Source organism: Eleginops maclovinus, chromosome 23, assembly GCF_036324505.1.
Source record: "Eleginops maclovinus isolate JMC-PN-2008 ecotype Puerto Natales chromosome 23, JC_Emac_rtc_rv5, whole genome shotgun sequence".
Classification (NCBI taxonomy): domain Eukaryota; kingdom Metazoa; phylum Chordata; class Actinopteri; order Perciformes; family Eleginopidae; genus Eleginops; species Eleginops maclovinus.
In genome coordinates, this window is record NC_086371.1 from 19,350,952 (window position 1) to 19,378,016 (window position 27,065).

The window sequence follows — 27,065 nt, forward strand, 5'->3', positions numbered from 1 at the left end:
AACATGTTATACGAATGTTGAAGGGTCCAATAGTCTGCATGTGATGTCAGGAACATGAGATGGATAAATATAAGCCTTCAAAGTACAAAATACAGCTAGAGAAAGATTATTTTAACGGAATCAATCATATTTTTTATTTTATATTTATTAGATAGACCAATTCAATTTGGTTATTTTTGAGAAGGGGAGTTAAGCGTTGGTAGTCAGATTAATTACATCTCACTCCCTAGCGAGGGATGTGAAAACATGTTGGTACTAAAAGGTCAGAAAAGGGTCAGAAGTCACCTACAGGAACATATCAGGAGTAAGACACTATAGGCATTGAGATTAGAGGACTTTTCTAGGCTTATGCACAATGGGTTTATAATACAATAATAATCCTCATTGGATGGTTACGACATTGCTGCTCAAAATCAAAACCTTTTATTCAGAATGTAAATTGGATTTCCACTTATGGTACCTCACTGTTTAGCTCTATAGTAGAAATGGTCTTAGTTAAGCTACAGCATGTGGTTGTTAGCTTAGTTACTATCAAAAAGTACAGATTCAGGATGCATATCACATTCTCTCATAAGGTTTTGAAAAGATCGCCTCATTCAGCTCAGCAAAGTGATTCATCATGTAATTACGTTTTGCACAAACAACACACTGAAATTGTTTCTGTGCATTTCACTTACGTGATAAAGAATACATAATTTAACATGTAGATGGACGTGGCTTATATGCCATTGTTTTTTAAAATAATCAATTTGATTAAAGATTTCATTAGTTGGCATTTACCAATGTGTGTAGTAAAACTGACAAGGACAACAGCAGAGCTTTTCATAAATGATAGCATAGATAATGTTAGTTTTGCAACGCTGAAATGGACCATGAATTTGATTTTTATTACCATGTCATCAAGAATGCATTTTCAACAGTTGTCACTTCTGATTTATTTCTAGAGGAAATAGCATTGGAATCGTGGAGAATATAATCTGCTGTTATGTTTAACCTGTTATGTCAGGTTAATATTCTACCTATGCAATATTTTGGACCTACTTCTAAAATCTGTCAATGTGTCCAATTTCTTAATCTATCCTTATCTTGTCCTCAATCTGAGGGGCAGCAGCCCCTATCACATGCACTCAAATTCATCAATGCGTTGTTTGGTGTTGCCCTGACGTATCTGACGTAGGGTCTTGTATTTGTCACGGCCCGCCTTCACATTCTCAGCATGAATCAGGTCATTGGGGGTCTTTTTGCTCTCGTCTACAGCTCCAGCCAGCTCGATGCTCAGGCACTGAAAGAAAACAAAAAAACAGAGTGAATGATTCTCTTTCCTGAAACTCTTTCGGAGACTATTCAGGAGCCTTGCCCCTTTCCCTCAACCCTGTGCCCCCCTCAATCCCCATCTGAAAACACCCTTTTGTCCACAGTTATTAAGTCCAGTTTTGTGTTGAGTCCTTTATGCAACATCATATCTTGTTTTGGCTGAGAGAAGCAGACCAATTTTATTTCATTTGTTATAAGCCTCTGTCTGGGTGACGTTTAAATGAAACCGAAGGAATAATAATGTAACTGCAACAGGGTTGTATTATGCAGAGTGCACTTAGTTTTAGTTGAAACCTAATTTTTGGTGGCAATTAAGCTGCCATTGTACAGCAGCGTCTAACCTCTATAGTACAGGGTCAACAGGCAACACAGCAAACGTACCAAAACACTTAAAAAATCTCATAACCAAAATGTATTTCAAACCACAAAATTGTAAGAGGTGGGTCAAGAAAGAGGCTGCTAGTGTGATAGACTGAGGAACATGTTACTCCATACATCTTAATAAGCCTTATATACCTACGTTCTTATTAAGGCAATTACTTAAAAAATTACAGCATGTTGAAATCTTTTGGTCAATGGAAATCAGTGATTGAGAGCCAGAGGTATAAGGAGCAGAACTAAGTACCAAGCCATCAGATCTGTGAGGCTGTATTTAGGAACAGCACGGCTCAATGACAGTTTTAGCATACTGATACACTCACAGGGACAATTATATCATACTTATGTTTGGCTGTTTACATTTAGCATGCTGACATTTTGTAATGAGGACTTAACACATGATGATGATGAAACTTTAGTAGTTTTACAAGCTAGATGAAAATTGAGGATTAAAAGCAATCCACGAAATATTTCTGATATTTTTGTCAAATTGTCAACCTCATGATGGCACAAGAGAATATTTTCTTTTGGTCAGGGGATCACAAAAGTGATATTTTGGGGATTCTGAACGTCAGTACACACATTTTGTGCCTATACACATTGTAGGTTTTTCTTTCACAATAAAAACCTAAAATCTGTAAACCTTGAATCTGCTGGTGGCGCTAGGAGAAAACATCACCAAAGTCAGAGGGGATCATCCTCTTGGGAAACATGAATGCCTGCATAAAATGTCATGGCAATCCATTCTATAGGCCCAACAGGCAGAAAGACACTGCCAGAGAGCGCAGGTTTAAAAGCTTCAAGATGGCCCAGGGACGGCTAATCTCTATCTGAACATGACCTCTGCCCTGAAGGAAAGTAAGAGAACAGCAAATCCATGAAATAGGAAATTTGATTTGAATTCGCTTAACGTTACCTTGAGGTTTTTCTGCAGCCTCTCATTCTTCTGGGCCTCTGTTACTCGTTCCTCTTCGCTGCGATCTCGAACCGTGCCCGGAGAGGTCAGCTCAGCGCTTGCCTCTGCGCTGCTCTCATCCGTCTCGTCGTGCTCGTGCATAGGAGGCTGGACAGAATCCTGGATTTGGACACCCATGAGTTTAGTCTTCAGCTCCTCTTTGGTTCGCTCCAAATCAGCTTCTACCACCATCGCCTGTCAAAACAGACGCCTTGCAGTGAAGTGATGTGTTTGGATGTTAAAGTGCACTAGATTTGTTCCAAAATGTGATATTCACCTAGGCATGTATTCTAGGAAATTTGATTTGTACTACAACCAGGGGCAGTATTTCCATTAAGGTAGGAAACTGACTCAGACCACAAGAAGCATCTATCTATTTTCTAGATATAAGAAATAACTTACAAAAGGCAACTAAACTACACTCCTCTCTATGTTCGCCTTCTTCAGCTTTAAATGAAAACATTGTATTACTATAGTTATCTGACTATGACTATGGTGATATGTAATGTTATGGGTTACAAAGCAGAATCAAATTTACCCACCAGATATAACAATCGAAAATAATGCATTATTATTAATTGAAATCTCCACCTTGAAAAGACATTAAGAAAGTTTTATTTCAGAGAAAAAAGTTTGGAGTTCTTCTTCTTCCACTGCCAATACCAACATTTCCAGTTGGAAAAAGGGGGAAGAGGAAAATGGCATTTGCCTCGGGCCCTTAAATCCCTAAATCTGCCCCTGACTACAACACTGAAATAAATTAAGCTGTGTACGGGGAACAAAAAGACAACTGGATAGTTTTTGGTGACATCTGACTTTTGCTTTTACCTTTAAGCACTGTTGAAAGAAGAATCCATTCCAAAATAAACCTTTTTTTTCTCTGAATAAGCATCCAAACGGGGTTTTTCAGCATTGCACAGGTGAAAAAAGCTAGGTAAAACTGTAGTATAACCATATAATGTGGCAAACGTAACTTCAATATAGTTCTACATATTTGTATTACTTTAATTGTATACACTTAAATCGTTGATGCAAGTAAATTGAATGATTTACTTTAGCCAACTATGGCGTCACAGATCTGATGTTTGCTTATGATGACATGCAGTGACACCCATAAAAAGAATCACAATTAACAAGTTTACTGTTATATTTGTCGAAGTCAACGCCTTGCTTCTTCTTCACCCTGGCCTAACACTCAGAAGTGTCAGACATCCCACTTTGCCCTTGTTTAATTCAGCCTTTATCTCTCTCATGGTTCTTTGATTAATTCTCACCCTTTTCTGCCAACTATTCGCCTCCTCGTCCTTTTTCTTCTTGGCGTCTTCCAGCTGGGAGATCTTAGAGGTAAGCTCTGCCAGCTCAGTGGCCTATACGCACACGCACACAAATGGGAAGAGAGTTAAGAGTGTTCCTGATCTCAGGTCATTGTGCTCTGTCTGCGAATGCACACGTGTGTCGGAGAGAATGTGTGTGTGTCTGAACGTGCAAAATCATGTTATGCAGCATCACGGCTCTGCTTAATTTCCTTTCTGTTCAATCAGCTAAAAATGGAAATAATTTGAAATACACTCTCAAGTTAGATTGGCAAATCCCTTGAGGAAATCAATAAACTACCAGTTTCTATCTTAAAGGTGATTAATATATGTAAATATCACTTAATTAGTCCTTGATCGTGGGAATAATGTAAATAGGAGTTAATTACTTTACAGCTACCAGTTTTATTGTTTTTGCAGATTTGGAGTGAAGCCACCTTTTAATGACCCGATTAAATTGGAATCGATTTACACCCAGCATGCAGGTGTGTTTTGTGTTTATGATTACCAGGCTTTCCTGGCTCTTGATCTGGTTTTCAGACTGATATAACAGGGCTGCTTTCGCTTCCACTGCAGCCCTGCGGTCCTTGTCCAGTCGCTCGGCCTCCTCCTGAGCAATTGTCCTCTCTTTCTCTAATTCAAGAGCCCTACGAGTCTGCTCCTCAAGCTCTGAAAAAAACGTCCACAGAAAAATTGTTAAACCCAGACATGCTCCCATAGCATAAGCTTTGTAGACATCCTAACATCACAAAGCTTACATTATACTGAGTCATTTGTTACTTGTTTTTAAACAGTAAAAAGTTGAGAAACATTTGTATTTAGAAAGTAGTCAGACCATCTTGAGCTCTCTTTGTCTGCTCTTCAATCTGTCTCAATCTCTCCATCAGTTCCATGGTCTCACGAGCAATCTTCTCTGTTTCCTTCTCAGCATTTTCTCGCTTTTTTTTCTCACTCTCGAGCAGAGCCCTGACAGGAGAATTGTGCATAAATACACATCTGAAAAAAAGACCCTCCTGACAGTTCTTTCTTAAAGCAGAGAGAACACACTGTAAACTGTTAGAGGAAAATAAGCCTTCATTATTATGTCTTCCCTCCTTACCTCTCCTTCTGCCTCTTGTTCTTCTCCTCCCTGGCCTGGGCCTTCATCTGCTGCACCTCAATTGTGTCGGGTTTACGTCTACGCATGTACAGGTCATGATTACCCATACATAATGCCAGGATACGTTTGTTGATGCGAAGACGAGGTACGTAGAACACAAAGTCCTTAAAAGCAAACACCAGGGATTTATTCCATTTCATCACCATCACACATCTGTTTTACAGTTAAGAATGGGTTCAAAACCTGAAGGGATAGTTTTGGCAGAATATTGATATATTATTTCCTAAACTCTTGGAGGATTGCTTCAAGTCTGTGCATGCAATCAGATTGTAATGTGATGCAAATATCATGTTTGTGAATAAGACCAAGTCGCAGCTGCATTTGCAAAATTGGTTATTTTGTCAGTAAGTAGAAGAAATTCTCTCACATCTCGTGATTTTAGCCACAGTGAATAGATACGAATGGGCATATGTCTGATGTAGATGTGAAAATGTTGTAGGAAGAAATGCTAAGATAAAGAATAAATATTTAACCCTAAGCACTGGAGAAGGAGCTTACATCAAATACTTTCCTTAAACATAAATAAATTGAGTTTAACTATGTTAACTTGCAAATAACATACTATCAAGTTGCACAAGAACGCTGACTTTAGGCATCTTGGAAAAATTGAAATTTCCACAAAATAGTCTCCCTGCCTATGTACGCTGTGTTGAATTCCATGTAATATCATGCTTCGTATAATTTATAGCTGCTGTGGATAAATCACTAATAACAATGTTCTTGCATACCGGAGATTTCTTGTCCATTGGCTTGATGACAAACTTCTTGTCGTTGAAGGAAATATTTCTGATCTCACTCCAGGGGAAGCCAATCTTTGGGGTCATCCTGTAAAATATTGTCAGGGTTTATCACTGTGGTTTATTAAACAGAGGTTATCATGTTCTTTACACAGTTTAAACACATTTAGGAAAATGTAGAAGGGCCAAGCTAGCAACTCTGTACAGCACTACTGTGAGCTGAATTCTAACATATTCACAGTGACATTGCATTTACTGTATGCTGGTTCAATGCTGGTTTACCATCGAAGTTTATTATGTAAGCAGTATAAATGTAGATGAGCTTTTCATTCTGTGGGCACCATGACTTTGTCTAGTTGTCAACCTTATTGTGCTACCAGAGGATAAGGATCATGTGATTTCCAAAGTCGTTAAGATTCATCCCCTGGGGATCATGAACAACTGTAACGCATTTTGTGACCTACATTTGTTAACATGTCAACCTCCTTGTAATCTCTCTCAATTGATATTTAGTAGAATATGTCATATGTAGTCAACTAGACAGAATAAAAAATGTTTGAGCGTACTTTTGTGGAATTAGAATTTATTTAATGAATTAATCTACATTTATTTACTCATATTTCTTTAAAGAGACGAGCCTTAGGCATTGTCTCTGAAATCCATTCTCGCTTCTCTAATTGCAAATCAGACTGTATAGCAACCAGCGCACTGAAGAGGAAGAGTCTGCCTGGCTATCTGTGATATGAATCAGTCATGTGCCGGATACACGGGAAACATGTTCAAGTATAAATCTCTTTTTTTTCATCATTCCCCCTCAAAATATTGCCCCTAGAGGCTGAATCTTTGCCTAAGAGGCAATGTATTCCCAGATTAACGTTGTTGTAATGATAGATGTAAGGTCAGGAGATCACATAACTCAGTCGTTTATCCACTGGGGATCATGAATGTCACATGTAACAATTGTAAATATGCAGTAGTGTTTGAGTCTTTTATTTCTTTGTAATTTATTTGATTATAATCACACAACTTTTGTGTTCTGAACATACCAAAAGTAAATACCTGACTTGTTAGGCCTCAAATCAGTGGGCGGAACATCCACATTTTAGTCCCTGTACCCTAACGATTATTTTTGTGGGGATTTCCCCCCTTTATATTGTGTCCCTCACGTTTTCCTCTTCCCTTTTTGTTGATTTGTTTCACTGGAGAGGTAAGCTGCCCTGTTTTTGGACATTTCTGCATTAAGCTGCGAAAATGTGTGTATGCTTAATTATTTCTTTCTTATTTAATCTCTGCAGGAGCTGAAGCATGAGGGCATATAATATACTGATTTGTGCATCTGTTGTCAGTTGTCCGAATTAACGGAGATTGGCTCCAACAACATGCTGACTCGAGTCTCATCCGTCCACAACACAATGCAGACACTGCTACTCGACACCATTTACACATACATACGTGACATCCAAGGGATGCATACATTCATTTACAACAAGACATTTCAGAGACATTTTTTAACATACTTATCCTTTTTGTCATAGATGTTCAGCCCAAGGGCATCTACTCCCAACCACAGCTCTGACCCTTTTTTGTTCTTGATGTTAAAGTAGTTGACCCCGTACATCTCCAGATCTTGGGCTATCTTGAGGTACTCCACCATGGCGTCTTCTCTGTGGTGTAGAGCAGTTTAATGAGCAACAGTCATCATGACTGAATTAGAAGTTTTTTTTAGCAGTATGACTGCAGTACCTCAGCAATCCCTTGTGCTCTTCATGCCACACCTGGATTCTCTCCTCCCACTGATTCTTATTCAGCTTGTGCTGCTCCAAAACCCTGGTTTTATCAGTAAAGAGGACACAGCAGTTAGAATTCAAATGACTGAAACTGGAATTAAGTTGAACCTTGGCTAACACAACCATAGGCACCTCTGTGGCAGCAGCTTCTCTCTTGCAAGGTATCCTGGTACGTGATAGTCTTTCCTGTAGTCTCCTTGTTTGACCTGAACCGCATACGAGGCCAAGAGCACGGCAGTCTCAGGTGGACAGTATATGTCATCATTTAGGATGCATTCTTTTACCTAAAACAGAAAAAAAGACTGAAAGATTGGCTTTAACACGTGGATCCCTTATATGTTATGAGGGTTTGTGTAAAGATGTACACATCGGTGTGATTGTTGGTGTGACTCACAGAGAAAAGAAACCCTATGTGTTCTGTTGTACATTGAGTGCACCTGGATTCATTTTTTTGTTGGCAAAGACTCCCTCATGGAAGATCCACGAGGGAAAACAAGAAACTGCGAGAGTCATCATGGAACCCCCACTGGTCGTTAAGACGTGTTCAGACTTTGTTTTGACTGATTTTGTATCACTGCATCTGTATATAACCTTAATTGCATAAGACATGGCATAAATAATATATATATATTTTTCTTTTGATTCCTATTGTTATGATTTCTATAGTTGTTGAGTTGAGTATTGAATATGAATTTGACTTTCCTTTGATCTGTAGCTGGATCTTTCATATTGCATACAAATATTGTTTGGGGTTCTATTTTATAGCAGGATCCCGTTTAAAAACAATGTCCTTCTAACCTGCAGAAAGAAAAGCCGCTGAGTTGCTTCCTGGATCAGTTCCTCTGTGACATCCTCAGGGTAAAACTTTGCTCTGAACTTGATCAACAAAGGGTTGTCCCTCTTCACATCTTGAGCTATCACCTGGGAACGAAACCACACAACAGAGGGATGCCGGAATGAAGAAATACGTGCTAATTAGCGTCAATGGGGTGACAAAGTAACATTAAAATCCCAAAGCATGGTTGCAACTCCATCTAAAATCTGGGAAGTCTGGGAACCTATGCCGTCAGGGGATAACACAAACATTGCCCTTACCCTCTTGTTCAGCTTGAGCCAAGTGGAGAAGCCTTTGCTGTCCTGATACTGGAGGCCAAAGAACCATGTTTCCCTCAGCCCAATGGTCTTCACTATCTAAACACATAAGTAACACCATCACACATATGTACGTCAAAGCTCCTGTTTCAATTGTAATGCACAGGGTACCTGGTCAAAGAGCTGTTTGCCGGTCGTGCTAGGCAGGATGGCAAACTCCAGCTCAGCATCCATGGTTGTAACTCGAACATTTATCTGCCAGAGAAAACACTCACACTGAGCTACAGGAGGAAGAAATTGACCCCTGCTGCTCATTCATCTGTGTCACTGGAAAAGCATCAAGGAGCATGCAAAGCAACAGCTGGGAGTAAAGAAGCACTACGAATGCTGTGATCATTTGTTGTGTTCTTTGAAACAATGCTACATTTCTTGGCTCTTTGACAGAAAAATGACCAAAAAGAGTGTTCTTACATTCTTCTGTTCAACCAGGAGCATCCAATCACAAGAGGTTGGTGGGGACTATAATCAAAAAATGAAGCCCACAGTATGTTTTAGACTTAACTGAGAACATGGGGTGCATTCCATGATGCATGAAGTATATACGACTGGGTCAAAACACTGACACCCATTTCGTGATCATTTTTGATTATTAATATCAAAACACATACGCATAACTAGTATATAATGACACAATATTAAAGAAAAAGCAGCATAGAAGAGAAATGGATGGCTCCATACCTCTTGAACATTGCTTGGATTAATAGAGCAGGCTTTCATTGGTGCCTTTTATAATAATCACTATAAATGATTATAATAGGAATAATAACAATAATGTACTACACTTGTAAGCCTCACTGAACATCCTCTGGGGACTGACTACTTCAATAAATATGTATTATTTTATAAACAGGAAGGAGAAAGATTCACTTTGCTACTGTTTTGTTTATCTATAATGTGACAAAAAACATTAATACAAGAACACAAATGCAACAAATAAGAAACATCTGGCAGCTGGGCCTTATACCCTGATTGGGTTTGCTATAAAAAATATATCCTATGGTTAAAAACTTCAGACAAATGCCTTGTTGTAGCCTTTAAATAACAGAGCAGGTTCCCATATTTCCATCGAAGCACTAAAATTCAAGTAACACATGAAACACAAGGGAAATAAAGATATAAAACAATTAAGGGTAGCTACTTACAGTTGACATTTGTGTTTTTTTGTAGCCGAAACACTTCTTCGGAGAGGTGCTTGTAGTAGCCTTTTCTCTGCGAAGTCATATGAAACTGCTTGCAATACCAACAAGGATTATACTGGGTGAGAATGGACCATTGTATTGCTCCCAAGTACTTCTCTCTTTGTTAATCCAACAGCAGCCAGGGGGGCAACGTGTTAAAGAGAGGCATACCTCATTTACTGAGGACACTTTTCTACTTTATTTGATCAGGTTTGGACTGATTATCTCTTATAAAACACCTGGACATTTTTCTTTTTCCCAAATGTTTTTGTAGAGTAACACAAATTAGGAGTCGGCATAACTCAGTCAGTACCTGGTGTTCCAGTGGCGGCAAGGGCGCAAACAAACTAATCCAATAATCCTCCTAGGTAATGTTTAAAGCATAAGTAATGGCATACAGTTATTTAAGTGTGGCAGATGTGTTTGTTTTGTAAGCTTGTTGCCACCTTCTTTTCAAAAGAATGTTTCTGGTAACTTTCGCATTCATTAACAGCTGTACAATTATTTTATTGATGGGTTTCGTAACATTTGTTCATATATTTCTAAAGTAAATAGGATTAGATTCAACTTTACTATCATTGCACAAGGGGGGGGGGGGGGGTTGGATGTTGAATACTTCCTTACTACATAATGATAACTGCTTATTGTCCCTTAATATGACAATATTTCAGTTTCAGTTTCCTTTCCCTTTTTATGAGTCTCCATTGAGTGTTACATTTTACCCTTAATATTAATGTTGATGTTGAGTGAAGTTGTTTTAATCGTTGTGTAAATTTGGGATTCAAAGGGTTGTTCGTGGTGCCACTCATCACACGCAACCACTGTTTCACACTGCGGGCACGTCCTCGTGTGCGCGCTCACGCCGGCTATTGTGTTTTTATCAACAAGCAGACCACCGTGGCCTTACGGGTAACTGAGCTGACCAGCTGAACGAAAAGACGCTGTAACACCATGGGGGACGAACAAGAAATAATGTGCAAGTTAGAAAACATCTTGGAAATACGGTAAGACTTGGCTGCGGAAGAAAGGGAATTGTTGCCAAGTGTTTGACACGTCTTAAAAAACGTTATCTGAGCTAATGTTAGCCGGCCAAGAATGAGCCTCTTGGCTGCGCTTTTGTTACCGAGCTAGCTAATATTAGCCTGTCTGATGAGACGCCTGTGTTTAATGTGTTTGTGCTATTCTACTTTTAGCTCGTTTCCAAAAGGTTGGGAAGTTAGACCTGTCACACGGGCATATAAGGCATAGATACAAAGAAGCTGTACGTTAAGGTGCATTTTCGAACGACACATGTATACATATTCCAGATGTGTACCAGCCAAATGCCAGATGCGCGATGCTAATGATTTCTGTCGGTAAGCTAGCTACTTAGCTAGCAAGCTTACCTGCCTGTCATTATCTCACTGAACACCAGTCTGTTTGTTTGCACTGATTTCTTCATTGCAGACACGCGTAGTAGCAGCGTAACAGACGTGCATCAAATGAATTCATGCATTTAGTTCATTAATTTATCGCTGCAGTATTTGATGATTTTGCTTAACAACAATGCATTGCGTCTGTGAAATTATGTATTATTTTACACATTGATATACATTCATGACAGATGGAAATACATTCGTAGTGTTTTAGATTGTACTGAATTAAAATCTCTCTTTATTTTGTCTGTAATGGAAATAACCTGAACAGCTGGTGTCTTTTGTCTGTGCCACTGTTTGCAGGAACAAGACTGTGCAGATGCAGAAGATCAAGTCTCGTCTTAAGGTCGAGTTTGAATCTCTGGAGTCTGAGGAGAAGCACCTGAAAGAGTACAAACAAGAGATGGATCTGCTTCTACAAGAGAAAATGGCACATGTGGAGGAGCTGCGGCTTATCCATGCAGATATCAATGTGGTGAGTCCTTGATTCAGAGAGGAAGAGCTTTTGAAATCTCAGTTTAGAGTTAGCATCAGCAATGAGAATAGTGGTATTTGATGAGCGTCACATGATAATAACATAGTGAATTTCATCTTAGTGCCTGTATTATTTCCAGTATTAAATATATCTTATGAGTAGGTACAAGCTTCTATAAAGCATATACATGTTTTTTTCTTCTTTTGAAATACCCAATCCTGTCCTCTCAGATGGAAAGCACCATCAAGCAGTCGGAGAATGACCTGAATAAACTGCTAGAAACAACACGCCGCCTGCATGATGAGTACAAACCCCTGAAGGAGCATGTTGATGCCCTCAGGATGACTTTAGGTCTGCACAGACTGCCAAACCTGAACGAAGAGGAGGAGAAGCTCTCTCTGGAGTTAGTATACAAGCACAAACACACTCACAAACAGTCTCACACACACTAACATGCATGCAAGGAAGTTCACTAAAACTATTTTGTACGGATGTTGCATATTGACACATACTTTGAATCAGAGAACATCTCCAAATACTTGTGAACACATCAAAGATTTGCATTTTGATAGGATTCTCCAGGGACATGGAAGGGGCATGTTTACAAAGTGATTACAGCAACTGGAGATATTTCAGTGTTCCGCAACATATTGTTAGAAAACAACTATGATGCTATGTAAAAGCATTAGAAAACAAGAATACACAAGTTGTTTATGTGTTATGTTAAAACAATTGAACATGTTAGGATGTAGTGATTTAAATAAGTAAATACAAAATATAGGTAATTTTAAAAAAGTAGTATAACTTTGTGAAACTATTGTGAAATACACAAAAATAGTGCTCTGAAAATTACGCCTTGTAGTACACCACATGTAATTGATGACTTTGAAAAATAAAAACATTTACCGAATGTCTTAGAGAGACACTATAGTGCAGTCCTTTCAATGTGCACACATTGATCAAATCTATTATTAATGGTGTTTTTGTAGGCAGTACTTAACAATATTTACGACTCAATGTATATCTTGTAGCTATCAAGTAGGGCTCTTGGCGCCAGCGCAGTTTGTGGCCGGAGGCAATATGTCTTTCAGTCTGTCCCATTTATCGTGTATACAATATCCCAAGAACGCTTTGAGGGATTTTCTTCAAATCTGACACTTTTTTGTCGATTTGCAGTCATTAAGACAATTTCACACAATCAATCGGATAAAATGTGGGAAGTGATGACATTTTGGACAGACATGAATGTAAACTGCAACTAGTTGGCAGGGGGATATATCTGCAAAGCCGTTATTCTCTGTTCTTTGCAGGAGTTTTGTGGTAGTACACAAGCCTTAAAATATTCAGACACAACCAGAGGACAGGGAGCTAACTAGGTTGGTAATTCATTTGAAAAGTCCAAGGGGAATTTGGTTGATGTGATGTCCACAGGCGGAAAACAGACATTAGAGATAAATCATTTCACAGAGCAAAATAACCCTTATGTTACTTACTGCAGTATAAGAAGGACATTTACTATTATCTAGAAAAAGAAGGAGAGGAATACCTAGAATGAATGCCATTAGATTTATCCAAGAACGTAAGCAGTGTTTGGCTGTCAATACATTAGAATTGAAGGTCTCGACTACTATACTATTTGATAATTAGTAAAAATGTTCTAGTGTTTTGTGAATAGACCATATTAAGACAGTCAAATGACATGAAACAAGAGTAAAATCTCAAAAACAATTACATTCAGCCAATACACAATTCAGTAGCAAAACCATTTGACTCATTATCTTTATAAAAAATACTTTTGATTAATCAAAATTTCCAGCCTGTATTACTTAAAAAGCAAATCATTTAGCTTATTTATGCACTACGGTTCAAAAGCTCTTTGACCACAGCATTGCAACGCTCTGCTATAGACAAGTAATGGCAAACATGATTATAAATAGAAACATTTATAGTTTTACTAATAGTTTTTTTAGTGGGTTCTATTGGATATGATTCAGATTATGGCAGTGAGGTTGTTTATTACTGTGACCAAAGACTTTGAGGACATCTGATGCCGTTGAGTTGTAGGTCGTGGAGGTGGCTATTCTAGAAGACAATTTCTGGATCAGATGTTAAGATCTGATTTCTCAGAGGTCAAATACAAATGGCCGTTCCCTTCTTTTCGCCAACATAGTGATATATGGTTTTTGGTCACGATGAGAAGCCTATTCATAGGACACTGGGAGTTAGAGGAAAACATTTTTTTCCACGTTTCCTTTAGAGACAATTCTTTGAGTGGGAATTGATCTTCTGGTCATCAGTTGTCTGAAGAACTTGCACGATTTGACTGATATTTATATTATTATTTATTCTGGAAAGTTGAGTGGGCTTTCATGGCCCCAATGTAAGCTGTTCAAAGCGAAATATTTAGATAATCTCAAATTACTGGGACATTGCTGCGTCTCCATTTGCTTACTTACTATTTGAAGTGCAATCCAATGGCTAAATGCAGTTTTGCTATTTATTAAATGTACCAATGTCTTAGTTTAAAAAAGAAGCTGTCACTACCGGTGAGGGCCTGTCACTACCCGATCCGTACCGGACACCCGATCCGTACCGGATACCCGATCCGTACCGGATACCCGATCCGTACCGGATACCCGATCGGTTCGGCGCATGATGCTCACTGAAGTATGTCGAAACAATTTACGGCAGTTTTCTGGGATTTAAATTAATGTTGTCTTTGGTTTTATTAGTTATACAATATAATACCTACTTTCTCTCTTGTTTTGGTAAAGAATGTCTAAAATACGGAGCTAATTTAGTCATTTATTGACATAGAAAAGCTAGTTAAATGCTAGCATGCCTTTTAATAAAGTAATTTATAAAGTCATTCAACTACAAACAATGAAATATAAATCAAGGTATACTATATTTATTCAGCTTTGGAAGAAGTAATCAGATCCTTTACTTAAGTAAAAGTACACATTAGCACAATGTTTAGGTAAGTGTCAAGGAAGTACTCTTTTCACAATATTATATTTAGGAAATTATATAATCCTGTTTTTATAAATGTAATAGAATTTAAGTATTGTAGTTTGACAACGTAGACAAAATGCAGATACTAAAAAATACTGTGTAGATAACTGGTGTAGTACTGCAATATACCATCTCAGCATATCAGGTATTTTATATGTGCAAAGTAACTGTGGGTGTTAAAATAAATGTAGTGAAAAGCAAAAGTATTGGCCTCTGAAATGGAGTAGAAGTATAGGGAAGCAATCAAAGGAAAATACTCAATTCAAGTACAAATATATCAAAATGCACTTTGATACAATACTTGATTACGTATACTGAGTTACTTTACGCCACTTTACTATACTTCAATGTTTTTTAAGTGAAGCACTGGATTTTGTCAGTGTTGTAAAATGCACACCAAACATTTAATCAATGTATTGAACGTACAGTAAATCAATATTTGCGCACTTCTGGTACAGATCGGGTAGTGACAGGGCCTCTTTTACTATTTAATAAAACTTCAAACAAGAACTTCTATTAACTTTACTTTTATTTGGAGCGACTGTAGTCTCAACAGCAGATATCTACAAACCTCGGCACATAGCCTTAAAAACTAACTTTTTACTGGTATCACAGAGGGAATTTGAATCATTTAAGGCTTAAAGAGAAGTATCTGATAGTTGTGTTCCTCTGATTGACAGGTCTTGTGGCCTTTTCAGAAATTCAAGTCCAACATAGTCTTCCCTCCATTTGTGATGTTTCCGTTTCCCAGAAACTGGTAGCAATAAATCCATCGTGAAGCTTCCAAAATTCCCCCAAAAACACTGCACGCATATCAAGGGGGGCTGACACCAAACGGCAGTCTGACGTCCTTAAACAGCAGACGATGGTAAGACTGAAGGGTCTATTACCGAGCAAACAGGAAATGATGCTGGCTAGTACATTCACTAATTGGGCTACTTATAATGGGACCAACAATCACGTCTGTGTTTTCTGGTATACGTGAGAACAGATTTAGAAGATTACTTTTTATTTGAAACTGTGTTTACTCAACGTGCAGACTAAAATGGGTACCCTGTTTCCCCACACCATGTTGGCCAGATGTGAGTTCAGTATAATTTCGTAATGTGGTTAGTGAGGATTTTTTATGCACTGCAAATCCTTATTTTCCTTCCAAATGAAGAGCATAAGTTGTGAGGAAGTGTGAGCGGGCTCTCGCCGCTGCTCTGCTCGCTGGGAGCATTGTTGGCAGGCCGGCTTCTCAGTTGGCCGTGTTTCCTGTGTGAAAGCTCGGGCGATGATTTCATGCAGCCAGGTGGTGGTCTTATATCTTCGCCTTCTCAGTAGTTTGCTTTTTACGTCCTCCTGTATTCACAAGTTTCTTAGAAAGCTCTGTCTTATCGCTATTCTTCTTTTGTGCTGACAGAACTCATCACAGAGAGGGATATTGGTGCCAGAGAAGTAGGGATGTCCCGGTTCAATCTCAAAGATCAGTATCAAATCCATCAAGGCGTTCTAACTGATCGGCGTCGGCTTTATTCAGCCATCGAGCCTGATGCAATCCTTTGTTTTACGTAGGCTGTCGCACAGGTGTTTTCACTTTCGAAGCTGTGAACTAAGTCCTGCCCACGGCTCAACATCGTACACCATAAAAAAAACTCCAAGCATAATGAGACTGTTAATTACATTTATTTACCTCATATACAGCTCTGGAAAAAATCAAGAGACCTCGGCAGCGTTATCAGTTTCTCTGGGTTCAATATTGTTTGAGTAAAATGAACATTTATTCTATAAACTACTGACAACATTTCTCTGTGTTAGAATTCAACAGACACTGAAATGTAATGGCTGCCATACATGTAGTAAAATGTGGAGTGGTCTCTTATTTTTAACAGAGCTGTACATGCACGCATTTATTTTTAACCCAGTGTAAAAGTCTGCTGTTGCTTTCATTTCTGTGACATAAGAAAGGCAAAGCCAATGTGAACAATGACATCATTAATGTAATCCGGCCCAAAACACTCAACATCACACAGTTCATTCAGGTGACTAAGGCCTGAGCACCAAAACTGTGGGGCACTATTTGGAGAGAGAAAAGCTGAAAAGGTTACAGAGAAGGTTTGTTATTCGGTTTTGTACTTCAATTGTAATACAACTGAACACTTTGGATGCAGGAATTGTTTTTCTTGAAGCAATATACAGCTATGCAAATGTCAAGCTGGATTAATTTGAATGAGTTAATGTACTAAAAGTGTGCCCTGTGCAGCAGCAGTGTTATAGGGGAATAGAACTATTGGATACTCAATGTAAAACAGACATGGATCCTGGGCTGAGAAACTTAATCAGCAAATCCCTGTAAATACTAGTTATAGTGCCATCTTTAATTAAACAAAATTAGAAAGTGTCACCTTCCTGCGGGGTGTTAAACACATTTTTAGATACTCTCTGATGACGAACATTTACTCACAAGTCTACTGAAAATGGCTAATGAGTGATTACATTTCACCTGCCACTCAAACGATTACTATTGGTTTTTAGTGGTTGGTTAGTGATGTCAATCTACCACTGCTGGTGCTAGTGTTTCAACATGTCAGCACAAAAACATTAGAAGTTGAAGCTGTTTAAATGCTCATTTGAACTTAAATGAAATGAGGAATGAGAGAATGAAGTGCACTTGTATTCGCTTTGAAACGTGTGTTATCATGTGCTGTTTTAAATGTAAGTTTACTTGGACATTTGGTGGACCTGTGTTTACAGTAAATGCTGTGTTAATGCTCTACTCTATCACAAAGCTTTTTGGAGAGAAACCAGAGAGGGTAAAGAAATGGGATATCACTCTTTTTATTTTTGAAAAGGGGCCAGTCAGGCATAAAGTTCAAGGCCAGATTTCTTTCCCAGCACTTGGCACTCAGACACACACATGCTAGCAGATTTTTTTTCCTAGGGTTGAACATATATTGAGGATGTGCGAGATTGAGCCCAATGTTCTCACTCCTCATCTTTTGAGACATAGCGCAAATGGGATAATCTCAACTGCGATGTGATTCAGAGGCTCTGAATAAGAATCACAGCTAGCCCGGTTTCTCTCTCTCTTTGCTTTGAACAGTTACTTTGAGAAACAGAAAGCAGAGTGGCAGAAGGAGCCGCATGAGCCCGCCATCCCAGAATCCCTCGCCGCCGCTGCAGCTGCAGCACAGCAGCTTCAGGTCTCCAGGAAGCAAGACGCACGCCAGACGGCCACCTTCAGACAGCAACCCCCCCCCATGAAGGTAACACTTTTTTCTCATGAAGCAAAATTGTGAAAAAAGTCTCTTTTTCAAGTTTGAATAGTAGGTTGGAACTGATAATACAGCAGTTATAATAAGGTTGTGTTTAAAAAAAGTATACCAAACATACTTCATGTTCATACTGCTTACTTAATAAACAAGTGTGTGCAATTACCAACATACTAAAATATGACCCATCCAGACATACCACACGACTAAGGGTGGGTTCGGCCAGTTGCTCCATAACATCTCCAAAAAAACATCGGAAGATACTTAAACAGGCGTTATTTTGATATATTGATCATGTATTGGGTATTTTAAATCTTTCTCACAAACACTTAATAAAGTGAAATATTTACAGCTTTGAAATGGTGCAGTTAGCTCATGGCTAGCTTTAGCTATTTCTTAAGTCGGACACATCGTGGCATTTCTTGCATACAAAATCCACAGACACTATTAAGAGTCAACCCACTAGATACATTATCCTTCTTATCTGTTGTACGTTTATATTCCATTTCAAACAGTCATAGTTTACGATCTAAAATTGCTAATAAAGTTAGCTTTTGACAACGAACAGTGTCCGCACTATGCTCTGCGCTCTACCCCGTAATGAGTGAAGCGCACATTTGTTATCATCTGAAGACAGCGTCAGTCAGACGCCCCGACCAAACCACCTGACGAAGTACTTTATCTCTTCAACACTGCCAGAACGACATAATATGAATTGATATCTCTTAATGTCTGTCCCCCCCCCCTCTCCAGGCTTGTTTGTCCTGCCACCAGCAGATTCATCGTAATGCTCCCATCTGTCCATTGTGCAAGGCCAAGAGCCGCTCCCGCAACCCAAAGAAGCCTAAGAGGAAGCCCGACGAGTAGATCCTACTCTACCTTCAGCCTCAGTTTAAAGGGACCTGGTGCGAAACACTGATCCAAAATCAGCCATGTACTTCACAATATATGACTGAAATAACAAATCTGTGCTTCAGGGCAACTTCCACAAACAGTCCTCTCTATAACAAGTCGTCTTAGTACCTTTTTCATAAACTGTCAACTGAAATTGATGGAGGATCTGGTGATGTCATTCTGTTTGTTTTTATCCGTGCTTTGGATGTGTTTATATGTAATTGTATGACTTCTATAGTAGGTTAAATAACCCCTAACCATGTAGCTGCAATAATGCAAAAAAGGAACTTGATAAAATGCAGACCTTTTTTTCCCATGTTGCCCTTGTTTTTTGCCTTAGATATTGTACTGTACTTTCAAATTTGTTTTTTAATGCATGTGTGCTTCTACGGCTGTCTGTCTTGTATTTGTTTGTGCCAATGAAACTATTGAGTAGGCTTGATTAAAGTTAGATGAAACACAATGTTGTTTTAATGTTTACAGTGTTCAAGTGACAACCGACAGGATAGGAAGAAAAAAAAAAACAGACTCATCTGCTCTGAAAAGTGTTGTGTGTTTAACTTTAATACAGTGATAAAGAAAATAAATGGCTGTTTTGTATTAACCTTGTTATGATGTCCTATTTCTTTTACACTCAAAACAAAGGCTAGACATTAGCTTCTGGTATTTAGCAGTGTGAACGTAAACACAGCTGTAGCCGAGCAGTGAAGCGGAGGATCAGCATATGCATTACTGTGTATCAGGCAAATGGGCGTGTTTATGCATTGTGTCTAAATAGAGATAGGAATATGCTTGACTCCACCACAACATCGTCCCTTTCATTGTATTAACACTGTGCCCATCATACTGAAGCTATCTGTCTGAAAAGGGACAGTGAGGTCCTGCTAAATGAGTTCCTGTAGCGTTTTTGTCAGGGTAACCCCTCATTTCATCTGTTGCCAGGGCAACGCCACGTTCCTTAGCCGTTGCTACGGCAACCCCAGGTTGCTGTGACCCAGACCGGCACATCTCCACTGAGTAGTTCCTTCCCAAATCCAGGGATGGGCATTGCAGGGCTTTGGGAGACATTGCACACCCCTGTAACATAAACAATTTGTTTTAAGGCTGTGCATAATTCATACGACCTGTCAAAGTGACATATAAGTCGGCAGTTTTTACTTCCAAGAGTTTGAGCTACACTTACTCCATAGCTCAAGTGTGTGTTTAGTCTGCCCTTCAGTGTTTGGAGCTGCAGTTGTGTCTTCTTCCTCCTGATAAAACTTCTCAAGGCCAGAGAAGCCCGTTCCTGCTCACACACTCTGCAGACAGCGGGATCATGGAGTTCCAACTCTGCAGCCTGACACACAAGATAAACACTCTAAGAGGACATAGGAGCTCTTTACTATCGCGATAATACCGCCAAAGCAAAAGTGAGTCACGGAACAGGAGTGTCACCTGACCTGTCTCATGTCCTCCTTGAAAGTTTTGAGCCTCAGCATTGAGAGGAGTTGAGGAGGGACGGCGTGGACTTCGGGACCTTGATTTATGAGATATTTCGGGGAGGTTAGGTTTCTCCCTCGACTGCCTGGGAGAGGGAGGTTACATTCCCCATCATCTTTATACTCGTCCGCGGATACAACCTGTCTCCAACAGGCTCCTTTGTCTCTCCCCCTCTGCTCCGCAGAGAGCTGGGGGTGCTGCTGCTTGTTTCGGACACGAGAAACCATTCTTCTGCACAGCGCTTCCCCCGCCTGCTCCTCCTCCTCCATTTTGTGGATAACACAGAGCGCGGGAACAGTTTAGTGTCCGTTTCAGATTGTCAGCCCATGACTTATTCTAATGTTATTTTAGTCACGTAACCTGCACATTAAGCGTGTTTGTATGGGCCTATTACAAAATCAAGTTTACCAACACCAGACATTTTGGGTAAAACATTTACCCACTTAAACCAAAGGTCACTGCCGACATAGCTCTCCCCTTTCACCAAGCGCTTGTTTACACGCCCTCTTCTTTTACTGTTAACTACAGCTGCACTTCCTGCCAACAGTGAACTACCAGCGCCACCTGCTGGCTGACAGACGCATGTTTAAATACATTAAATAGAATAAATATAGAAGTACTTTATTGATGCCAATTTGGGACCTTTTTTCGTTGCAGCAGCATAAAAACAAGCAAACAATTGCAATAAAATAAAATAGCATTTAAAAATAAAGTAAAAAATATACATTTGGGACAAAAAATGTACACAAACTATAAACAAAAACTGTGAAATGTGGAATATTTATAGAATAAATATGGAATGTACAGTATGGTATGGTATAAGTACTTATCACAGCGATGCTATGGAGCAGAGAGTTATCTGTCAGCCAGAGGTGATTTATTGTACACGGTTATGGCAGTAGGCAGTAGGCAGAAATGTTCTCCTGTATCTGTCCATGTTACAACGGAGCTGGAGCAGTCTGTTGGAGAAAGAGCTCCGCTGTCTGTCCAGCTGCAGGTGGAGAGGGTGGGTGGGGTTATCCTTGATGGATAATAGTCTGTTGAGTTTCCTCCTCTCCATCAAAGCCTCAAAATTGTCCAGTTTCATGCAGATGACAGAGCCAGCTTTCTTGATCAGTTTATGGATTCTGCTGGTGTCACCGGCAATGATATATATATATATATATATATATATATATATATATATATATATATATATATCCGCATAGTCATCATAGTCAAAGTTTATTTGACGTAATACATTTGATGTTTCAGTTGAGGACAGAAAAAGTTGTACAGTTTTTTTCCGCTGAAACAAAGATAGAATAAGAATGGTTATAGGTGTAAATGCAATGGTAATTATATTTTATACCTTTTTGATACAATATGATGTGTTAGATGACACATTAAGCCTGAGGTCATACATTTCACATTCAGTGCTGCAGTGCTTTGAATGATAATATATTCATAAGTATGTTTGTCAAAAAAGAATGTTGGTTTAGTATTATAAAAAAGGTGAAAGCAGGTGATGCCTTTTAATTTTTCTTTTTAAATCAGTGTTGCGATTTAAATAGGCATTTACAAAACAGGGCGTAATAAATTCATAAGTAACAATCTTATTGTGTTGCCATGGCTGCATGGTGTCAGGATTCATGAAATGGACATTAAAAGCAATTTTTCTATGCCTTAGTGCTCAAATATAAAAATACATAAAGTGTCCTTGTGTATTTGTACAATGCTAGGAATCTGGACTCTTGTGCCAACTGCTGAAAGAATGTGTTGTCTCTCCCTTCTAGACATCTGACATTATAAAGACATAGAGTGGGGTGGGGGGTTTGGTGGGGTAACAGCTGACTGACTGGCTGGCTGCTCCTCTGAAGCTCCTGACAGTCACATTACTGACACTGAAAATGGCTGCTTTGGTTTGAATCAGGGGAGTAGGGTGAGAGCAGGGCACACACTGGCAAACCATCCTATAGTATTGGTTATTAGACCTTTTTATGACACTGATTAACCCAACAATGCATTTCTGGGCTGTTGTGTCTTTAATACCTATGGAGAATTAGCTTTCTCCATGCACCGTAGCGCAGACGTCTCCATTTCATTTTTGTTTTTACTCAGGACACACTCCCCAATCACTGTCTGAGTGTCACTCTTGTTTCTAATTATAAACCTGAGCAGGGACTCTCCAAGAATGGAAGTTTGGCCAGGCCCCATCTGTGGCCTAAAATTAGCCCCCCACCCCCCAGAAAGGAGCTGTGGTCCCCCTCTGTCAGTTGACACATACACACAAATGCCAAACTGCACTTTTCACAGCTCCTGTGGAAGCATCACACACTCCTCAGAGGACCTTTCTTCCCTTCTCTTATCCACGTGACCTACTATGAAGTTCTGAAAGTCTTTAAATTCTCGAGTTCTCTCACGTCGTTGGAAAAAATCAGAAACTAATTAAGGTAAGGGTCTCGTTGCTGCTCTTGACACTTTATGTTAACTGTTCGACTTAACACATTTTGTCAACCTTAGAGGTGAAATAATCAATAATGACATTGTTGTCTAAAATGCTCATGTATGGGCTAGATTTAGATTGTACTACTGTCATTTGAGTTATATAAAGTAGCTGGGTCTTGCAAACAATTGTCTTGTTGTACTGTGTGTTCATGAGAGACAGATGTCAAAATGTGTTATATATTAGAATGAGAATCAAGCCTAACAAAAATAACTCTAAATGTCAAAAGCTGTGTGTGTTTTCGGGTGCATTACCATCTTCTTGTGCCATTTCTGCCAGTGCAGATGGAAGGGCTCTGACTTGCACCGGCCTCGGGGTAACATTATGGTTCTGGGCCAAGCTGTCAACATGAGTTTGATGGACATTTCCAAGATCTTCTCCCTGCTGCAGCCTAAGGAGTCGGATGAAGACAACGAGCAGTGTCAGGCCCTGAACAACGCCGTGAGCAGCGACGACGTGCCTCTGCTCTCTGAGCTCCTCTCTCAGGAGTCCTACAGGAAGTCTATCAATGCTCGGAGTGGGTGGGGGGTCCCTGTCACCCCCCTGCGTACTGCTGCTGCTCTGGGACACCTGAGGTGCTTGGAGCTGCTGCTGGAGCACGGTGCAGAGGTGAGGGGGAGCATTCTGTTGTTTTGAGCATGGTGAGATGGATCTTTGAGAGTGGGTTCTGCTGGTGGGAGTAATGTGCATTAATATCCTGATTAATAACCCAACTCATGCTCTGCACTCAGTCATCACACATTTCATTTAAAAGCCTAATAATGTTCGAGACCTTTTTCACCTATAAAAAATGAAGAATTACAAACTGGATTTTTTTACCTTAAGGCATTAAAATAAAATATTTGAATAGAACAACAGATCAAAGATTTCACATGACTGTATTACGTTAGTTGAAAGCAATAATATTAAGTTAAACCTCATATTTTTTTATTTAAACTTATTATTATTTCTTTCCACTAACGTTGACATAATACATTTAATTCAAGTAAATATTTCAGTTTTTTCAATGTATAATATGAAAGGAGCTATGCGGTTTATCTAAATCCTACGAACCCTTAAAATAAACCCATTTCTCGCATCTGCTGACCAGTAACCGACAGTCGATGTTAAACGTAAGTAATCAGTTGCACCCTCTTCAGATGATATCATGCCATTAAATGGTCCTTATCAGGGGTTATCAGCATTCTAGATATGGGTTAAGGGGGGGGGGATTTTTATTTTCTGAAAGCCTGTTTCTCCTAAAATACACACTATGATACTACGGTTAAGTCATGAATGGTGTTAGTTAGGGTCGGATAGGTTAAGGATTGATAATAGCAGAGGTGGGAAGTAACTACGTACGTACAATGTTGAGATACTTGTTCTTTACTTGAGTATTTCCGTTTGATACTTTGTACTTCTACTGCACTACAATTCAGAGGTAAATGGTACTTTCTTAGTCCACTACATTTATTTTGTACCTTAATTTACTTTGCAGATTTGGATTTATGATGTGAAATATAAACATCAGTTAAATCAGACTTTAGTTACACCTGGAGTAAATTCAGCAGCTACCCTGCAGTATACAAATTCATTAAAACTATCCGCACCTTTACCAACTTTGAGAACACTTTGATGATCAATAATTATAAAACATATCAGATATAGTATTCTGAAATGGACCAATCAAACAACTTTTACATTTGGTACTTTAAGTATATTTTATATTTTTACTTGAGTAACAATTTGAATGCAGGACTTTACTTGTAACATAGTATTCCAACACTCTGGATCAATGGCCTTTTCTTAACGGGATACCAGGCTGTTGGACAAATGGGCTTTCGGTCCTATATGGGACATTTCTCAGACTATTGGGGTTTGGAAATGTGGCATTGCAGCAACTATAAGTAGGTCACAAGGCTTTTGTAAGCAATCGGACAACATATACAGCCCCGGAAAAAAAGAGACCACTTCAGCATTATCATTTTTTCTCGTTTTAATATTTATAAACAAATATGTATTATTTGTAATTTATTTGAGTTAATCATTATTTTTTGTATTTTTTTGTACTCTGCTGACACATTTTCTCTGTGTTGAAATTCAACAAACACTGGAATGGCTTCAATACATGTAGAGATAAAGATTAAAGGAACATTTGGAGTGGTCTCTCGTTTTTTTCCGTGGCTGTATACAATTTAAGTAACGCTACTTGTTTTCAAGCAAATTGAGCTTACCTAACTAAAAGTGGATCCTGAGAAAGCTGTGACCCTATCACAACATCAGACATGCACCTTCTTGTCTCCTGGTGGGGGTAGTCTGCCCCTTCTATAGAATTAAAGGGGTAGTGAAAAACTGATAACATCTAATGGAATGATTGCATTCAAATGGGTGATCATTAGGGAAGTTGTGGAGTTTTTAGTGAAACCAAAATAGAGTTAAATAGGAGATTACTGGATTTTAGAAATAAGGTGAATAATTAAATGATACTTTATCTCAGTGTCTTCAGGTAGTGTAAACAATGCGCCTCATTAATCAATGTTTTGTTTGCATCCGCAAAACAAAGATGCAGCCTTAATGATGCAGTGTGTCTAAATTTGTCAGGCCAGTGTTTGTACTGTTACAACATACTGATGTCCTGCTGTGTTCGAATCCAGATCGACAGCCTGGACGTGAAGGCGCAGACGCCTCTGTTCACAGCTGTCAGCGGGAAACATCTGGACTGTGTGGTGGCGCTGCTGAAGGCCGGGGCCGATCCCAATGGCAGCCAGTACAACAACTGCTCCCCGGCGCTGACTGCAGCCCGGGAGGGAGACTTAGACGTGCTCCGGGAGCTGCTGCGCTTTGGGGCCGAGGTGGACGTCAAGCCCAAAGTCCCTGAGTGGGCCTCCAATGCCACAACCTGCAGGGGGCCCCTTTATATCTGCGCTGTTTACGGACACCTGGACTGCTTCAAACTGCTCCTTCTCCACGGGGCCAACCCCAACTACAATTGCACGGATGAGAAGATGCTGGCCAGGATAAAGCAGCCGAAGACGGTGCTGGAGGTGTGTCTGCGCTACGGCTGCGGGGGGGAGTACATCCAGCTGCTCATAGACTTTGGGGCCGACGTGTATCTGCCCACGCTCATCATCGACAAGACCACGAAGCAGAATGAGGCTCTGAATCTGCTGCTCAGAGAGAGAGGTGAGAAGCTAGTTCCAGTTTGGTTCTCTACATTGTACAAGTGTCAAAATGTTGATCCAGCTTCTTTCTGTTTCTGCTCCAGTTTGTCCCAAAACACTGATGTCGCAGACTCGGATAGAGATACGAGGATACCTTCCCTTTGGCAACAAGGAGCGTGCCATTGACAGTTTGGACGTTCCTCTGATCCTGAAGAACTACCTGAAGCACCTCACCTCTGAACTCCTATGATGCTCCACTTAGCGTCGAGATAAATGGCCAGTTTTTCTTTTACCTGATGGTTTCAAATTCACCACTGGATGACTGATTTCTAGCTTTTCTTACTTGTAGGACATCATACTCACAGAAGATATATTGTCCCAGTTCTGTAAATTCTTTGTTTTTATTATTTAAATATGAATTTTTAAAGCTACGTAAGCTACATTTTTGATATATAGTTCTCTACAAATCTCATTGAAGTGAAGAAAAAGATCATGCCAAAGGGCTCCATGTTGGAACCATGTCCTTGGGAAGTGTAACACTGGGGTAGACCACTAGAGACCACAGTCATACCGCTCATAGCTCGCGGAGGCTTCTCATTTGTTCCCATACTGTACAGTCTCGCTTGAGTTATTTAGACATCAAGACACACATACACACAGAGACAGTGTCTGCATAGCAGCAGGACGTCTTACATCTTGCCTGAAAAACACTCTCGCATCTGCTGACTTCAAAACATAAGGAAACGGAGCGATCAGCACAGCCAACCGGGAGAATATGTTTGCACAAGTCATTATTATTGATGACAGCATTTGCAGGCTTTTTTCTTTTGTGACTTGTGAGTATTCTTCTGATAAAGTTTTTATCTTCCGTTTGTATCCCTTTTTTGTAATAAAAATCCAGGAGTTTATGTGTCAGCTGTTGGTGATGGGGACTT

The 27,065-nt window shown here is 39.5% G+C and overlaps 3 protein-coding genes and 1 long non-coding RNA gene across 8 annotated transcripts; 2 read left to right on the forward strand and 2 right to left on the reverse strand.

Annotated features, from left to right (window-relative positions):
* Positions 1 to 8: 8 nt before the first annotated feature.
* On the reverse strand, positions 9 to 10,507 carry LOC134859916 (moesin-like). 4 transcript variants are annotated; one of them, XM_063876704.1, is made up of 15 exons: positions 9,938 to 10,507; positions 9,207 to 9,254; positions 8,907 to 8,990; positions 8,739 to 8,834; positions 8,442 to 8,564; positions 7,776 to 7,927; positions 7,600 to 7,683; positions 7,374 to 7,520; positions 5,848 to 5,944; positions 5,060 to 5,223; positions 4,796 to 4,926; positions 4,469 to 4,629; positions 3,922 to 4,014; positions 2,609 to 2,767; positions 9 to 1,282 (listed from the first exon to the last, which is right to left on the reverse strand). In XM_063876704.1, the coding sequence occupies exons 1-15, from the start codon at positions 9,944 to 9,946 to the stop codon at positions 1,118 to 1,120; spliced, it is 1,713 nt and encodes a 570-aa protein (XP_063732774.1). In that variant the 5' UTR covers positions 9,947 to 10,507; the 3' UTR covers positions 9 to 1,117. The 4 variants fall into 4 exon arrangements, with proteins under 4 accessions (XP_063732774.1, XP_063732772.1, XP_063732773.1 ...); XM_063876702.1 differs by having other exon boundaries at positions 11 to 1,282; positions 2,609 to 2,842; positions 9,938 to 10,502; XM_063876703.1 differs by lacking the exon at positions 9,207 to 9,254 and having other exon boundaries at positions 11 to 1,282; positions 2,609 to 2,842; positions 9,938 to 10,004; positions 10,287 to 10,322.
* A 214-nt stretch (positions 10,508 to 10,721) lies between these two features.
* On the forward strand, positions 10,722 to 19,630 carry zc4h2 (zinc finger, C4H2 domain containing). Its single transcript, XM_063876709.1, has 5 exons — positions 10,722 to 10,977; positions 11,692 to 11,863; positions 12,094 to 12,266; positions 17,964 to 18,126; positions 18,886 to 19,630. The coding sequence occupies exons 1-5, from the start codon at positions 10,925 to 10,927 to the stop codon at positions 18,997 to 18,999; spliced, it is 675 nt and encodes a 224-aa protein (XP_063732779.1). The 5' UTR covers positions 10,722 to 10,924; the 3' UTR covers positions 19,000 to 19,630.
* Positions 19,469 to 21,023, reverse strand: LOC134859919 (uncharacterized). Its single transcript, XR_010165168.1, has 3 exons — positions 20,466 to 21,023; positions 20,210 to 20,362; positions 19,469 to 20,103 (listed from the first exon to the last, which is right to left on the reverse strand). It is a non-coding gene; the product is annotated as an uncharacterized LOC134859919 (long non-coding RNA).
* A 1,727-nt stretch (positions 21,024 to 22,750) lies between these two features.
* Positions 22,751 to 26,998, forward strand: LOC134859917 (ankyrin repeat and SOCS box protein 12-like). Of its 2 annotated transcripts, none has more exons than XM_063876707.1 (4): positions 22,751 to 22,937; positions 23,270 to 23,599; positions 25,624 to 26,152; positions 26,235 to 26,998. In XM_063876707.1, exons 2-4 carry the CDS (start codon positions 23,315 to 23,317, stop codon positions 26,378 to 26,380), a joined length of 960 nt encoding a protein of 319 aa, XP_063732777.1. In that variant the 5' UTR covers positions 22,751 to 22,937; positions 23,270 to 23,314; the 3' UTR covers positions 26,381 to 26,998. The 2 variants fall into 2 exon arrangements, with proteins under 2 accessions (XP_063732777.1, XP_063732778.1); XM_063876708.1 differs by having other exon boundaries at positions 22,786 to 22,937; positions 23,275 to 23,599.
* Positions 26,999 to 27,065: the final 67 nt, after the last annotated feature.